General features: G+C 34.9%; 3 protein-coding genes across 3 annotated transcripts; 1 reads left to right on the top strand and 2 right to left on the bottom strand.

Annotated features, from left to right (window-relative positions):
* The first annotated feature begins 1,238 nt into the window (after nt 1-1,238).
* On the top strand, nt 1,239-4,500 carry LOC141837524 (uncharacterized). The gene is made up of 4 exons (XM_074724904.1): nt 1,239-1,775; nt 2,784-2,840; nt 3,615-4,042; nt 4,241-4,500. The coding sequence occupies exons 1-4, from the start codon at nt 1,239-1,241 to the stop codon at nt 4,275-4,277; spliced, it is 1,059 nt and encodes a 352-aa protein (XP_074581005.1). The 3' UTR covers nt 4,278-4,500.
* A 318-nt stretch (nt 4,501-4,818) lies between these two features.
* On the bottom strand, nt 4,819-7,752 carry LOC141838212 (low affinity sulfate transporter 3-like). Its single transcript, XM_074725623.1, has 12 exons — nt 7,483-7,752; nt 7,337-7,385; nt 7,051-7,258; nt 6,792-6,966; nt 6,643-6,708; nt 6,336-6,566; nt 6,110-6,236; nt 5,742-6,028; nt 5,469-5,662; nt 5,307-5,392; nt 5,144-5,220; nt 4,819-5,038 (listed from the first exon to the last, which is right to left on the bottom strand). The coding sequence occupies exons 1-12, from the start codon at nt 7,741-7,743 to the stop codon at nt 4,883-4,885; spliced, it is 1,917 nt and encodes a 638-aa protein (XP_074581724.1). The 5' UTR covers nt 7,744-7,752; the 3' UTR covers nt 4,819-4,882.
* A 2,667-nt stretch (nt 7,753-10,419) lies between these two features.
* LOC141840782 (serine/threonine-protein kinase GRIK1-like) lies at nt 10,420-16,046 on the bottom strand. Its single transcript, XM_074728844.1, has 11 exons — nt 15,757-16,046; nt 14,929-15,003; nt 14,781-14,825; nt 14,313-14,387; nt 12,058-12,145; nt 11,848-11,972; nt 11,493-11,588; nt 11,235-11,301; nt 11,030-11,145; nt 10,874-10,952; nt 10,420-10,721 (listed from the first exon to the last, which is right to left on the bottom strand). The coding sequence occupies exons 1-11, from the start codon at nt 15,970-15,972 to the stop codon at nt 10,591-10,593; spliced, it is 1,113 nt and encodes a 370-aa protein (XP_074584945.1). The 5' UTR covers nt 15,973-16,046; the 3' UTR covers nt 10,420-10,590.
* Nucleotides 16,047-16,642: the final 596 nt, after the last annotated feature.

The raw sequence follows: 16,642 nt of genomic DNA, 5'->3' as shown, positions 1-16,642 counted from the left end.
TTGTATAGAAATAGAATATTTTGTTAAGGTTAAATTTGCATATCTTTCCATTGAAATAATTAAATACAAAAATTCCTGACCACCAGATTTTTTTATTTGTTTTATAATCTATATTTTTATCCGAATCCAATTAATTCTAGAAATAGACATAAATCTAAAAATATTCATGATAATAAACTCCATAATCGAAAATCCACCTTTGCCTTAGTTGAATTTTGAACTGTGGTATTTTATAAATCCGTCAAAAGATTTACTGGTGGAAGCAATGTTCTCTTTCATCATAGTTGAGTTCGATTGTGACAGAATAGATTTGTTGAAATAATAAATTTCAAATTTTCTTAAGCTAGTGTGGTGCAGTAGGAGCTGTTGGAGTGACAGATTTTATGTTTTATTGAAGGGAGTAAATAATTAAGAAAAATAATTAAGAATAATAATAATAATATATTAAAATAATTTTTTAATTTAATTTATTAAACGTATTGTATATAAAATACTTTTATATAGATTTTTTTAATTAATTTGATTAAAATTATTTAAATTTTATTAAAATTATTTTAAAAATACTTTAAATTATAACAACTATTTAATAGATGTTACAAAGTGCTACAATAATTTTAAAATTATTTTGATATAATTTATATAATTCTAATTAATTTAGTAAACAAATTGATACAAATTAAAATTGATTTATTTTTAAAGCACTATAGCAACTATTTTAATCTAATGATTGTAACATTTTTTTAATAAAGGAGTATTTTATTTATGATTTTAATAATATTTTCGAATTACAATATAACATCTTTTATAAAATATTCAAGTTTGAACCCTAAAATTCCCTTATTTAAGGTTTATGGAGTTGGAAAAAAATAAGTTATTTCAATCCATTAAGTTTACTATATTTTGAAAAACACCTTTTATGTTCTAAATTTGGATAATTTTTAAAATTGTTTTCCTAACCATTATTATTTTTTAAATACTGTGTAACATTTTTTTAATCTTAAAATATCTTATCTATTTTATTATTTAAAAAAATTACTATCCAAATTATTTATCAATTAAAAAAATAGCCATCGATATCATTTATTAATTTTTGATTAAATTTGAAATCGAGGAGCGCGCCGCGCTGCCTTCGCCGTTAAGTTGCAGGGGCAATTTGGTCTTTGTACAAGGCATATTCCTTTTCGTGGACGAGGTCATTAAAACCCAATGGAGAAGCTCGGCCCGCCGGCGACGATCTGATGGAGCGGAGCGGCCCGCCGGAGTCCTGGATGGACTCTCCTTCCTCGATCCGAAGGGGGTGGCTCTCTTCTCCCCCTCCCAGCGCCTTCCTCGCCCCGGCCTTCGACGCCTGCGTCGCCGCCACCCCTCACTCTTCCTCCAGCAGCGATTCCCTCGACATCGATGCCTCCCTCCTCCGCTACACTCGCTCGGGGATGCACCTTTATCCCTCCGATTCGTTCGATCTGTCTTCTTCCACCACGCGGCGCCTTCGCGGCCATCTCAAGCTCTGGTCCTCTTTGGATTCCCCTCCGCCTGCCTCGGAGATAGGGGGGCGCACTTTCATCTCGCCGCTGTCTCCGATCGACAACCTCCTGCCGATGAGGGCCACGAAGTACGTGACGCCTGTGAAGGTGGAGGTGGGGGAGGACATGGTGGTCATGGACGGGGTGCTTGTGAGCGACGCCGGACATGGAAACGGACGGAGTGATATTGAAAGAGATGCGTGCGGCGCCCTGGATGAGAATGGCATCTGCCGCAATGGTTCCAAATGCGTGGTCAATCAATGATTCAATTTTCTGACGATTTCTTACTAGTTTATTAATCATACTTGCCTTATTATTGATTTTATTGCTATAGCTTCACAATTTCACATAGCACTAGAGATATTCTACTTTATTTGTTCTTTTTCATGGCATCTTTGGCATTACTGTCTTCTCATTGAAAATATTGATTTTTTTCCTATATCTTCAAGCATAACTACACCAATGTGCACAACTTTTGACATAGATGAAGAAGAACATAGATCCAGCATCCATTTGTAGCATAAGAAGATTTGCAATTGCATATCAACACTATTTCACTTGAACTCCTATGCTCCCTTCGTCTAATTCAAGTTCCATGATTTCTTCCACTAACATCTTCACACAAATCCATATTCCAAGCCCTCAGATAGATCTGTATAGAGGAAGGGAACTAAGGATTCTATATTCTAAGCCTAAATTTTTTTGACATAGATGAAGAAGAACATAGATCCAACATCCATTTTGGCACAAGAAAATTTCCCATTCATATCAACACTATGCCACTTACTTCTCTGCTCCCTTCATCTAATTCAAGTTCCATGATTTCTGCCACTAACATCTTCAGTTTGAGGGAGAATCCAGTAAGTTTGGTTCACGGAATGCAATTGACAAAGAATAAAGTACTTATTTTTAGCCAATGAAAATATGAAATCAAGTGAATGGAATAGGAATATATATTCATTAGTACAGTTAATGGAATAACAAGGCAAACATATTAGAACAAGAATTTGTGTGTTCCATTCAAGGAATAACCGAGAGGGATTGAGAGAATAATAATTGTGTCAGAGAGTATTCTTGGCTCTGCAATCAAATTCAGGGAAACCTATTCTACCAAAATTCATTGGGAATTGAATAGCTTCTTCTATGAACCAAACATACTATAAGTATGTAGAATTTTTTGATATTGTATAAGTTTATAGATTTTCATCTTCAAGTTTGAATAGAACCCATATTCTGTTCTAATGATTTCCAATTCTGCAGTTTGCTCATTGGAAAGAGAAGCTTCATAGTGTCCCTGATGTGAAGCAAAACTCTGAGGTAGGCATGGACATTAGTAGATGGTTCTGCAAGACAATGTTACTGTTTTGCACTTTTCACAAATCATGTTTTTCTTCCCTTTGCTTATTGACAGTTTATTACTGTGTGAAAACAATCGAACCATTTGATATTGATCCTTCCATGACGTTCACATTAATCAAAATATGAATTGAGAATGAAGGATGAATTCAATCTTCATAAATCAGCATTTTTAAAAGGAAAATGGAGTTCTAATTTCTGATCCACCAATGACATTTTAAATAAACAAAAGTAAGTTCTAATAACTTATAGTTTCGCCCCTGGAGAAGTGTAGATAGTCTTATCAGAAGTTTGATTTGTATGGCATGCTTTTGTGTGAGATGAAACTTATCATGGTGCAACTAGTAATAAGTAGGGAGAGTCTAGGAAGTAAATGTTTTTCTACAAGCAAAGGAGGAGGCTCAGGGACCTATACACTTGTTTCTCTAAAATTTACAGTTAGTCATGCTCCAGTATATGTTGTGTTCATTGGTTTACCATCATTACAGTTTAATGTGCATATGAATTAAAAATTCGAAGATTACGCAAAAACTTGATGTTTACATAATCATAGAACATAATGAGAGTGAATTAAATTCATCCATGCAAGTCAAAACCAGAAACCGCATTCTAGGAAAAGCTAAACCAAGCAGTAGATGCATGCCAGGGAGCATACATTTTTTGGGGCTTCCTGTCATCTTTGTCTTATTTGGAATCTAGTATGCCATCAGTGGTAAAAACTGTCTCACGTTTCAGTTATCAGCTAGGCGATTTGGCTGGTGCAGTAATCACTCTCTTCCGTCAGCCACAGATGTTTTTGCTGCAGGAGAGTTTACAAAAAATGTCGCTTCAGCTTCTCCTACTACTCTCTTGAATGCCGAGACAAACTGCAGCAAACTGAAGATTTATTGCCTTTCTCCACAAAGATCAGTTGATCCTCACTCGAACCTGGGCAAACCAGAATTATTAGCTGAAGGGGGGACCATTAGTGATCTTTCTCATCTGATCACGGATCGAACTGAAGCGTGTAACATGAAGCTGGTGGAACCTCTTGCTTCACCAATGTCGCTAAAGTCATCATTTCAGTTGCTCCTTACAGAAATCGAGGATGCTCAGATAACTCATATTCTGTATGGCCTTAACCAGAGGTCAAGACTTCCAGTCTTCACTCAATTCTGCATAGAGTGAGTTCCTTTATTTCATCTCTGTTCTCTTGTATTTGTCTCTGAAGTCTTCCATAAGTCATCTTTTTTTTTTTCTCTCTCATACAATTTATTGCATTAGTTACAGAAAGTTGACAGTCTAGGCAATCGGAGGCCATCTGCACATTTCTAATTCTAAGTATCTTTGCTTGTCATTACAATTGTGTGTATTTTGTGCAGGCATGTGGAGGAAGAAAGGAGTGAAAGCAACACCTGAAAGTAATTGGGATCAGCATGGAGGCTTTATAATTTAATGAAACCAAGTGAAGTTTAAGCATTTGAAAGTCACTATGTTATGGTACGTAGGTAGTAGTAGTAGTAGTAGTAAGGATTGCAACAATACTAGAACCAAAAAATTTTTGTTGAATGCTGATTTGTTTGTGTTTTCCTTGGATTTCTTGTGAATAGTGGTATTTGATCAAGTCTAAATTCTGTGAGTATCTCGCTAGTAAATCTGTTTATATATACATATATTTGCTCATGCAGAATGAGAATTTGCAAGGTTGATACTTAGTTGGTTCAGTATACTGATTGATTGAGTTTATGTCTAGAGTTAATCGTTTCTTTTGTCTTGTAAATCAAAACATGAAACAAATTGAAGCAATGTCATTGTTATATTATCCCGAAATCTAAGAGTTACCATAGTATATGACAGACTAACATTTTCATATCCTCAAATCATACATTTTAACTGTAGGTATTCTTATTTTAGAAATGCAAAAGGCTTTTCTCCTGTTGCTAAACAATAAAACCTCAACCCTTCAGTTACACCATGATATCCAAGTAACAAAACCACAACCACAGCTACAAAATTGGTATTTATCAAACAATATCAGAGTTCTCTTGTTTCGTGGCACTACTAGCAACTGCTTCCACAGCCTCATTTACAGTGAGGAATATCTGTGCTCCTATCTTGTCGACAAGCCTTGACAACTTCATCTTGTGAATCACTTGCCAACCAGGGTTTACTACAGCCACCTTCATACCAAACCCAAATGCATTTGTCAGTGAAACCATATAGAGATCAGATTAGAAAATAAATCAAATCGCATTCACTTTTACTTCTAGAATTGTTTGGCTTACCTGTACACAAGCAGAGACCAGCTTTTTGTGGAGTTCTTCAATAGCTGAGATGCCTGATGTGTCGATGTTTAGAACATCTGCAAATCAATGAGGGAGTTTCAAATGATGACATGAAGAAGAATGAAGAACTGATGGAATGGTTTTGAGTTGATGGACTAATAACTGGACATGTCAATGATCACTGAAGTAACTTCAATTCCTGTTTTCTCCTTTATGGCATCATGTCCTTCAGTTACCCATGTGATGATTCTGGAGCAACAATGTGAAAATTGAGTGCTGATAGATATTCTAGAGAGTATTTTTTTTGTAGCTAGGAGAATTTTACCTTTCTCTTATGAAATTGGCATTTATGAAGCAAAGGAACGGTGAATCAATGCGAATTATTAGCAAGTTTGGCGTTGGAATGGCAGAGGGATACTGCTTCATGCTGCAATATATGTTGGTCCCTTCGATACTTCCCAGCATTTCAAGGTTTGGCCTTACTGCTCTTATAATTATCCTTGCAAAGGAGATGGTCACCTATGATTGCCACCATCAAAGATCTCAGAAAAAATTAGTGCTCATCTCAAGAAAATTGACTGAAATTTAGGCTACTTACTGAAGTCAAGAGACCAATTTCCACTGATCCAAATAAGACACCAGCAAATGCTCCAAAGCAAGCCAGGAAATCCATCTTGTCGATTTTCCAGATCATGTAAGCCTCTTTGAAGTTGATGAGACCAGGTAGAGCTGAAAGGATGATCGATGCCAATATTGCAATAGGTGTGTAGTACAAGAGCTTCATTAGCACTTCCAAGGATATAAGTACAGTTATAGCCATTACAATATTTGATACTGCTGTAACACAGCCTGCACTCACATTTACTGCAGTCCGAGAGAACGATCCTGCAAATGATGCTATGCAGTGAATCTTTCTGTAGTTTTTTTATCATTACTGATACAAACTCTTTTAGCAGTAATATTTACCTGTTGCAACATAACAAGAAGACAAAGATCCAGCAATGTTCATGAAGCCCATTGCCACCATTTCCTTGTTACCATCAAGTTGATAGCCTTTAACTGCAGCAAATGATCTGCCAACAGCAATAGCCTCCTGAGGATGTGTCGCAAACTAGTTATTTCTGCTTTCATTTGGAAAAAATGAAACAAAGAATGCAGATATCATGGATTGATCAAGTTCATGAAGGCATACAGTAAGAGCTATGATTGCACAAATGAGACCAATCTTTGCTGCTTCACCAACATGTGACCCGGTTAGTTGAATTTGCTTGACAGAACTAGGATTCAAACCTTCTTTTACGTGCTGAATAATTTTGACACCATGCTTATCTGCTCTCGTCAGGTACACTACAAGTGTCGACAGAATGACTGAAAGCAAAGGATTGATGGCAGCCAACCAGAAGAGTTTTCTTTTCCGCATACCCTAATGTTGGAACTTTTGATATTTAGCTTGCAAATATTAAAGAAGTGAGTGCAAAGTAAATTTTTGAGACACTTACAATGAATCTCACAAAAAGGATGAATATGAGGAATGAGCATCCGATGAGAAAATTATCAGGGTGCCACTGTTGTTGAGAAAGTATAACTTTGGGTCAACTGCAAGAAACAATACAAGTGTAGTGAGGATCTGTGAATTTCAATTACTTACAGTGTGGTGAAGTGCAACCCAAACAGCCCTGATTACTGAAACAATATCAGTATTATGAGTGAAGTGACTGATCCCAAAAAGAGCTTTTAGTTGCTGAAGTCCTATTACAATTGCTGCTCCTCCCATGAACCCCACAATTGTGGCATGTGAAAGGAAGTCCACTATGAAGCCCAATCTAGACAGCATCACATACATTGGATGAGACAGAGAAATAAACGTTCCAAGTAATGAATATTAAGAGAATGAAAGAAGCACAGACCGAAAGAATCCAAATGAAACTTGGAAAATTCCAGCAAAGAAGGTTGATGTGAGCACCAGTTTCCTGTAAGCAGTTGGATCAGCCGAAGGATCCACTATTTTCTGAGTCATTGAGGATAGAAAAAGTGAAACTACAGCAACTGGACCAATTGCTATTTCTCGTGAAGAACCCATTACGGCATATATCAAAGGTGGCACGAAACTCGTATCTACCACAGTGAATGAAATTTTGTTAGCTCATTTGGAAAAAAATTAACAGTTGATCTGAGAAAGGAAAGGCAACTTACAGAGGCCATATTGAGGATCGAGTTTAGCTAAATTAGCATACCCAATGCTCTGTGAAAGATCAAATGACCTTAAGCGAATGTAGCAATTGAGCTAGTGGAAAAAAAAAACTATGCAGCACGTTATGATACATCATGCAATCAATCACCTGTGGGATACCGAGGCTTGCAAGAGTCAATCCGGCAATAAGGTCACTCCTAAAAGACTTGAGATTATAATTCCTTGCCCAATGAAGTATGGGGAAGAGGCCATAGATCACTGATACAATCCATTGGGTCAGTGAAGAAGGTCTGTTTCTTGTGGGTAAAATTGAGCTTCTTATTGACCCTGAGAGTTCATGCCACAGAGAAGGTGGCTCTGAAGAATTCAACACTAGCATTAGTGTCTCAGATTCTTTGCGAGAACTCATGGTTTCTTGAAGTATTCGGGAGAACTCTTACTGCTTTCTCGTTACTAAATAAGTTGATCTTGGATCAGGATTCCTGGAAATGCATGGACCATTTTAAACTGTAGGCAAGAAAAGTCAGAAAATGCTGAAAGAGATGGGAAAGAGAGTTGGATTGGACATTAGTGTGGTTGGACTCTCATCTGGTAGCAAATTGACTTGAATTTGTTGGGCTTCTCAATGGAGAGAATCGAGCATTTGGGGATTGACAACACCAAAAAATATGCAACAATTGTGAAAGAAAGAGGAAACAAAGGTACAAAGCCATACTACCTATAAGTTTATCGATGAAATTTTCAGTTATGGTTTACATGCTGTGCTAAATATAAGACTATACTTTTTGAGAAAAGTGTTAAGGAAAACAGTAGTAATGTTACAAATGTATAGTTTCATGATCAGTGTAGCATTTTTGAGATTCTGCTGGTGAATAGACCATTTCATTGCCAAAGGTCCCCAAATAAGAAGTGTGGTGTAGAGTAGAAGTCAGCATATCATGTCTCATCCAATGACCTTCAAGACGGAATCATTTTTTTCAGACAAGACATGGAGCACCAAGAATTTATTAAGTGGCTAGAAACGAAAGCTTTTAGTGAAAATATATAGATTTAGATTGAACTTTTAGCTTTCTGGAGATCAATGATAGTGGGGACAAAGCGAAGATTCTAAGATTATACAAATCTCTGTAAATGCCTTGCTTTAGTTGTATCTTAGAATCTTCAACTTATTCGTGATTACATCTTGACCCTAGCAAGATCGATCTACAAAGATTTTGAAGGTATCGATCAGAGACCGTCTTGAAAACTCAGTTCATATCTTAGGTCATTTTCAGGTCTAAAAGGCATCTCATTTTGCATTATTGTTCCTCCATGTGTTCAAAAGTTGTTCTGAGCAAATGCTAATTGACTCATCCGTGTCCTCTCACTTCTTCATCTGATTCAATTCCAAAATGACTGCTTGGGCATCAATTCAACCAAGAACAAACTAGAATTCTAGATCACCATGCTATTGATAGATCTCTTTGATCGGTCAATCTGAAACAACTTTCATTGGAGCAAAGTTTCCCAACACATTCACAGAAACTGAACATAACCTAGAACACGAAATGCAAACAATTACTTGTCATATTGCTCAGTAATGATTGAGGCCATTACACCTTCTTATCTTACTGACCAAAAGAAGGGCTGTACAACAATAGGCGCAAGCTCTGAAAAACAAAAGGATTAAAAAAGTTTCCTACTTTTCCAGCTTGCACTTTATCATATTTCATTCATTTCATTGCATCATTGTTGAACTCTGAACACCATTATGATCAGTTGACTATTTATATTTTCTTTTCTGCATTATAATGTGGTCAGACTTTCCCCCGGACTTGCACTGATGGGTTTCGTGCATCCGAACTGTTTTTTTATTAAACTTTATGTGTACTATTATTTCTGTAATATATTTGGATGTACTAATTGTTTTGTCATATGAGAAAGCGTGTCAGTTTTCTCATCTCCTTTAATTGCTTGGTTGGATGGGCATGTTCAGAATCATTCACAGTGGTGGATCAGCTAGATCTTGAGCAAGATCTTGTTGACTTTTAATCTCAAGTTGCCCATTTCTTCAATCTGAAGACCTATTGTCGTATCTGTTTGACCTTTTTTTTCAAGCCTGAATCATTTTTTTGGACCAAAAAGTGGTGGGGCCAACTGATGAGACATGGGAGACTTATCAGGATGTTTTTAACAATTGCTATTGTGAAAAATTTCTAAATTAGTATAATAAATCATATTCAGACTTTTATAATTATTTATTTTATTTTTTATTAAATAATTATATAATATGGTTATTCCAGTTTGAGATGATAAAATTATAATTATGTAACAAAATTACTATGGTTATTTCATAATTTGGTTATTAAATAATTATTTGATATACAAAGAAGATTAGGGAACAAAATTATTTGATATCTAATTAATATAAAATTTTACCATAAGTATTCTTGAAAATAATGTAATTTTAATATGAAATTATGTAAAAAAAATATTATTCTTAAATAATTGTCAAAATATACTTATTTTCTTTGAGATGATAAATTATAAAGATTATTAGTATAGAGATTAATATCTAATTTAAATCTTGAAGACGGTGCATTATCAATAGGCCTGAACTAACACAACACGAGCTTTATCAGCTAATTTTATTTATGTTAAGTTGAGCACGATATGATTCTTCACTAAGTTGTGTCGAACAAACTGTCACATATATAGCCTGTGATGTTGTACTCGACTACAAAATATAATTTTTAGGTCGATTTTATAATTTTAAACATAGTTTGAATACACTAGATTTGCCTTTTTTTTTTAAATCAGGTATATTTTAATTATTTCAAGCATTTCTAAGCGTAGGCACCCATGTACTAGCATACGGGTCATGCCCAGCCCAGATCCATACTGACCTCTATCTAGCACCATCCGCGGCTCGCGTCCAACTCAGGTTCATGTCATACTCGGTCCAATTCTACCTAAATGCGAGTTGTGCTCAACCTGACCTGCGAGTCGAGCCTTTATCATATTGTCTGACCCGATTTCTATGTCAGATCTTTTGGATGATTATTACATAGACACAAGATCTCCACAATGAAAACCACTGCATCAATCCAAATTCTAAACCTATACGATAAACTCACATAGACCACATCATGGCAATTAACAAACAAGTGACTAGCAGTGATGAGCATTTTAATGATCACAATGGAAGTCCTTGGATGGATACTTTTCTACACACACACAGCTTCACGCAAGGCATTCTGAAATTTTCTGAAGTGTATCATCTCCCCTTAATTTCCTTGTCTAAGCTAACACTTTTGCATCTGCATGGTGTTCGAGAGATCGGTTCGCAGTCCCTGGTGACCCAGGGATGGTTAGCTACCGCATCTAGTGTCATCCTCTGTGAAGGATCTGCAAAAAAGAGTTTGTGATATAATTTAGATATGGAATTCTGATCTTTTATCTTGCAACTAGTTGGAGATTTACAATTCCTTGATCAGAAATGTTAGCTTGATTCGAAAGATGGCTAGCAAAATAACAGAGAAAATATAAGCAATGCTAACCTTTACATAGAAGTCCTCGTAGTAAATTCTGAAGGTCAGGATCAATTTCAGAAGGTAGATTCAGAGGACTATGAACTATCTGAGATGAAACACATGGTAACTGATTTAATGTGTTCTACAATTTTTAACTGATTAATGGCAGCAGCTAAAGTTTACCTTGTCGTAAGTGTCTTGGAAAGTGTCTCCGATAAAAGGGCAGCGACCTAGTATCATACAGTACAGTGTAACACCAACAGCCCAGATATCGGCAACTTTACCATGGTAACTTGAACCTGTTCAAACACATCAAAGATTAAAAGCTGCAAATCGACAAAGTTGGAACTTCATTGATACAGTTATGGTGGTTGAGACGAGTGACTACCTAAACAACATTCTGGTGCAGTAAAAACGGGGGTTCCAGGTGACCTGCAAAGCTCGTCATTACCATGCTACAAAATAATGAATCCAGTCAGGCTCGAATTTTGTAGTTGATTAGAAACTACAAAATTAAGGTGGCATGGTCACAATGTGAAATTTTACTATCATATTCTAATTTTACTTTGTTGTATAAAACACAGATTCATGCAGAAATTCATCCATGGCGAAGAATCAGATAGACTAGAATGGGAGAAAATATTACCTCAAAAATATGGCTGACGCTGAAATCACCAATTTTTACTGATCCTTCTCTTGTTACCAACAGATTATCAGGCTTTATATCTCCATGAACAATATCCTAAAAGCATATAATGTGTTAACAGAAGTTTACAGTAGTATGCAAGCAGACCATCAAAATATTTGTCATATTAAAATCATAAATGTAAAAATTCCCACTAGTTATATTTATTAACAACCATATGCTCTTATTATGGCTGACATTTAGAAAAACTTGAAATGATTAAACTTGAATAATAATTTTAAGGCTGACAAAAACTTAATAGCTTTCTTCTTCTGTTTAGAACTCTTGTAAAAAAACGAAAAAGAAAGGAAAATACATGTTCATGAAGATACATTAGCCCAGAAACTATGTCTCGCAAGTATCGCCTAGTGGTAACTTCTCCTATTCCTCCGAATGTACCAGAAGAAGCACAGACTTGCTGACCCTCGACATATTCTAATACTGCAATAGGAAGCATCTTACATAATGACATCACGATTATAAATAACACATGCAAAGAAAGGATTGACAGAACGTCCAATGTTACCTAAGTATAAATTAGCTGAATCAGGGTCATCAATCACCTCAATGAGATTGATTATATTTGGATGCTCTATTGTCTTCATTATTAGCACCTACCAAAAAATATTGAGAACTTAATAATCTTCCACTTCACTATGATGCTTAATCATATAGAAAAGAAAAGGTTAATAATTAGAAAGAATATTCTTCTACTATATAGAGTGATGATTTCAAGATAAACTAATAAAATACAAAAAAAATGAAGGTCAGAAAGCATGCAACTGCCTGCTCTCATAGTTCTGAACTTCTTAGCCAGGAACCTTTAATTTAGTTTGTTAGTTGTTCTTGGATGTAATTTTCCAAAGACAAATATGTTGCATCTTCCAAAATCATAACACAATTGATTAATGTGGCAACTGGCAAGACATGTATTGTGCATCTTCAATATCACATCGCTGTTCACAAGATAATATATGTTTAGAGGATACAAGGAATGGCTAGCAAAAAATACTGTCCATTGACACTATTTCCATATGAAATAGAACTAACTTGGTGATTAAAAGGAAAAATAGAAATAACTCTTACCTCAAGAGTGTCAAGTAAAAATATAATTTAGTTTAAATGAAAAGTATATTTATATGAAATTAATCAAGTAGGGGCATTTAAAAAAAAATTGAACACAAATCTGGAAGCCAAAGATGTATAAAATATTCAAAGGCAATTTTTTTTCCAGGTAAGGTCAGGTCAGATTTGGGTTTTTCAGATTGAGGGGTCTTCATAGTTTTTCTGGTTTTGGGTTGGATCGAGTATGTCAGTTTTTGCCAACCGCTACAAGATGGTAGCCTAACAGATATACCCATTCAACATTGTGGCAATTCATTTTTTTCTTTAGATTTTCAAATCATAACTCACATGGACACTGGATAGTACATGAAATTCATGTATTGACTGAGGTTGCAATCGAGCGGATATAGTAAGATAACTTGATATAGATAACACAATACTGAAAAATAAATTTAAAAAGTAACATCAGTTGGTGTACTTTCCTAACTATATGTAACATGTGATAAACAAAAATGCCTCCTAAGAAACTCTGTACTAGTAATAAATTAGAATTTGAAGCAATCATGCAACCTAATCGTATAAACTGAGAAACAAAACAATTCAACAAGCCAATGGTCGCATGCTCAAATTTCTATCTGAAACCACTTTTAGTATAACACATTAGCATATTATTTTAAAGGGTAGTCCGGTGCACAAAACTTTTGCCAATGTAGGATCCCAAGGAAGGTCGGACCATACTGGATCTATCGTACATAGCCTTACCCTATATTTAAGAGATTGTTTTTGCGATTTGAATCCGTGACCACATGGTCACACAACAATAACTTTACTGTTGCGCCAAGGTTCTTTTTCATATTAGCATATTACTAATCAAACAATATTAATATCTAATAATAAAGCACATTTTTCTTAGAACAAAAGAAGATTCTTCCAGAGAATAAGAGTGAAGACATGAGGTATGAATGCATTGAAGGAAATCAATTGATGAAATATCTATGAAACTTCATAGATGGGACCACATAAGCGATGATGGAGATTATATTGGCAAAGCAACCATTATCAGTTGTTAATTTCAATTTAGTAAGTAATTCTATGGAAAAAGATGTAGGAAGATAGAAATCAACTAAGGAACTTATCTCCCTAGAAATCAGCATGGTAAAAGGTAGGTTTAATCCAAAATATAAAATATTAGAAACAGGTCGATCAGAATCAATGAAATCCTAACTAGACCTTTTACTTGGAATTTGACATCCAGAAAGATACTTTGACGTTTCCAATGAATACATATTTTATAAAAAAATTTCTCTCATAACAAACCATAGGAGAAACTGGCAACGCCTTAGCCTAGTCAAGTGAGGTCAAAACATCAAACTAAAATAACAAATGATCCGAAACCATGAAGTTTCTGAAATATACATACACAAACACAGATATATATAACTCTTATAAGGAGCATAGCTTGACATAATAATGACCATTGCCATAAGACATCTGAGCAGATGGATGACTAGAATGAACAAAAAACTGCCTCCCTAAGCATAATCGTGACCCACTCAAGAATGTTTGATACAACACCATAGCACCATGTTAGAATGAGGCAATGAGCCAATCTTTCTTTCCACTCAGGAATGTTTGATATAATATCCTTTCCAATTATCCATAATATACAAAATTCAATAGGCGCCAAGGCATAATTAAGATGAAGAGAAGACCTACCTCCCTGAGAACATCTGTCATCGCTGTTTCAGTGGATGTAACTTGGCACCTAGACAGACGAGACTTGTAAAATACCTGCACTGGAAAGATTTTCCAACATGAGATCACTTATTAACTGTCTCAAACAACTTTTGGCTATGTTGAAAAATTATGAAAAGGAGACAAGTGTTTCTGTGCAAGTCATGTGGTTAATCTTGATTTGATATAGAAGTGACAGGATATGTGAAAACCCAGAATGTAATATATAATCTATGAAGCAATAACTATAACTCAGAGTAGCATATAGTGAAGGGAGTATCAAGAAATTATATATAGAACAATGTAGGAGAACACCTATAATGCAAGAAAGCTCTTAGGAAAAAGACTTTACAATATAACCTTCAGCAATGAGTAGACTTGTCAGTGACAGCATGAATATTTCCTTAACAATGCAACAGGAAAAAACTGAGGGCTAAACAAGAAGCATACCTTAAATGCATACTGTTTGCCATCGATAGTATTCTGATACAATATCTGTGTCATATTTAAAGTCAGACAGATCATCTCAAGTTCAAAACAACTTCTTCAAAGATTATTTCAGTATAAACTAAGTTCTAAAATCAAGTAACATAAATACCACTTTTCCATAGCTTCCTCGACCTATTGTACGTATGCGGGCAAATTCATTTATCATTTTTTGGCCAAAATCATCCTGCATAGATACATTTACAATACTTATAAGATGTTTTTCATGTTGAATATAAAGACTACATCACATTCATCAATACTATAAATTGCAGATAATCATGTTAAGATTTTGAGGGTGCCAACTAGCTAAGTTCGTAAGGGCCCTAGGAAACTTATGCAGCAGTAGCATGTATCCACAAACTTATCCAAAAATTCTAAAATTTTGTATGCAGCAATAATATATATTAAGAAACTTATGCAAAATTTCAAATAAATTTCCCAGCCGTACCAGTCTGTACAATATCATACTGGTATTTAGCAGTCTAAACATATGCCAAACCCAACAAAACTCGAGGCTGGATCTGTTTCATTGCATGATGAATGTGGGTTTGGCATCCAAGTATTCTAGGAAAAAGCACATCAAAGAATACAAATTATGTGTTAAAACAAGCCATTCTGATAATAGATATCAGATTAGGAATGAAGAATGTAACTAGAACAAAATATACTATCATCTGCAGAACTTCACACGCAATGAGAACAATCACAAGCATTCCAACATACTTGGAATACGTATTATTTAGTCATTTCCTATCAACATCCACATTTTCACTTGTTCTTCAGATGGTGCAATATGGCGTTGACGTCTAGAGGCAATCAGTTAAAAAACAACTAAAGAATCTACCATTTTTAAAATCACAAAACGAATTCAACGACATCATATTTGATCGTAACAAGAACCAAAAAACCCCATTAGTACGATATCATCGCACGGTACCTGGCCCAGTGTCAAAAGCTTCGTTTCCTTCACAGGCATTCCCCTGCAGATCGGTCGATCCTTTCCCGGCATCAAGGTCGCAACCTTTCGAAATCGATCCCGATTGAGCATGCGAAATTTCTCAAAATCCACAACTCGTTCAGGCTTTTTGAGGAATCCGAGGCAGCCGCAGCAGCCCGTGCCCATATCGAGATCGGAGATCATGAATTTCGACATTAGAAGAATCCTGTTGCAAGCATAAATCGAACTTGAATCCGCTTGAGAAACAAAGAAGATCGTCGATCAGCGAATGAGGAAAGGAAGTCAAATCGAACGTCCATCCCTAGAAGATCACGATGCGTTTCGCGACTATAATAAAGCATCATTTGGCCTATGCGGGAAGCATCATTTGGACTATAATATCTGTGCGCCAAAGTTCGCTAATAATTGCAATAAAGTTGAAACCATCACGTCGAGTTATTTATTAAAATCCCTATTTAATTTAATACATATTTTTTAAAATACTTTTAAAAAGATATTTTTATTGACATCGAGTAATTTATTAAAACATGATACAATAAAATCATACCCTTCTTTAAATAAAAAATGAGATATTTATTTGGGCAAAAATGAAAAAGCATTTTTTTATTAAAATCGTGAAAGGAATATTTTTTTATTTATTATCAAAAACCTCTTGATGTATATTTTTATTTCGAAAATTATCTTTATTTATAATAGATTTTTAATTGACACTTCAATTTTACTTAATATAAATATATTATATTATAACATAACTATAATAGATATTTCAACTTTAATCAATATTAATAAATTATATTTTAATACTTATGAATCATAGATATAATAAAAACACTTTATTTTAATCAAATCAATATTATATTATAAT

Source organism: Curcuma longa, chromosome 11 (genome assembly GCF_044706935.1).
Source record: "Curcuma longa cultivar G26 ecotype Majalengka, Jawa Barat chromosome 11, ITB_CL_G26_1.1, whole genome shotgun sequence".
In the NCBI taxonomy this organism is placed as follows: Eukaryota; Viridiplantae; Streptophyta; class Magnoliopsida; order Zingiberales; family Zingiberaceae; genus Curcuma; species Curcuma longa.
This window is presented reverse-complemented; position numbering and strand designations above follow the sequence as displayed.

Coding starts and splice junctions, on each gene's coding strand:
- LOC141840782 (XM_074728844.1), bottom strand. CDS start 15,972: ATGTCGAAATTCATGATCTCCGATCTCGATATGGGCACGGGCTGCTGC. Junction 15,004..15,756: donor AGCTTTTGACACTGGGCCAG/GTACCGTGCGAT, acceptor GTATCTATGCAG/GATGATTTTGGCCAAAAAAT. Junction 12,146..14,312: donor TGACAGATGTTCTCAGGGAG/GTAGGTCTTCTC, acceptor ATTTTTTGGTAG/GTGCTAATAATGAAGACAAT.
- LOC141837524 (XM_074724904.1), top strand. CDS start 1,239: ATGGAGCGGAGCGGCCCGCCGGAGTCCTGGATGGACTCTCCTTCCTCG. Junction 1,776..2,783: donor GCAATGGTTCCAAATGCGTG/GTCAATCAATGA, acceptor CCAATTCTGCAG/TTTGCTCATTGGAAAGAGAA. Junction 4,043..4,240: donor TTCACTCAATTCTGCATAGA/GTGAGTTCCTTT, acceptor TATTTTGTGCAG/GCATGTGGAGGAAGAAAGGA.
- LOC141838212 (XM_074725623.1), bottom strand. CDS start 7,743: ATGAGTTCTCGCAAAGAATCTGAGACACTAATGCTAGTGTTGAATTCT. Junction 6,967..7,050: donor GTTTCATTTGGATTCTTTCG/GTCTGTGCTTCT, acceptor GATGCTGTCTAG/ATTGGGCTTCATAGTGGACT. Junction 6,709..6,791: donor GGGTTGCACTTCACCACACT/GTAAGTAATTGA, acceptor TCTCAACAACAG/TGGCACCCTGATAATTTTCT.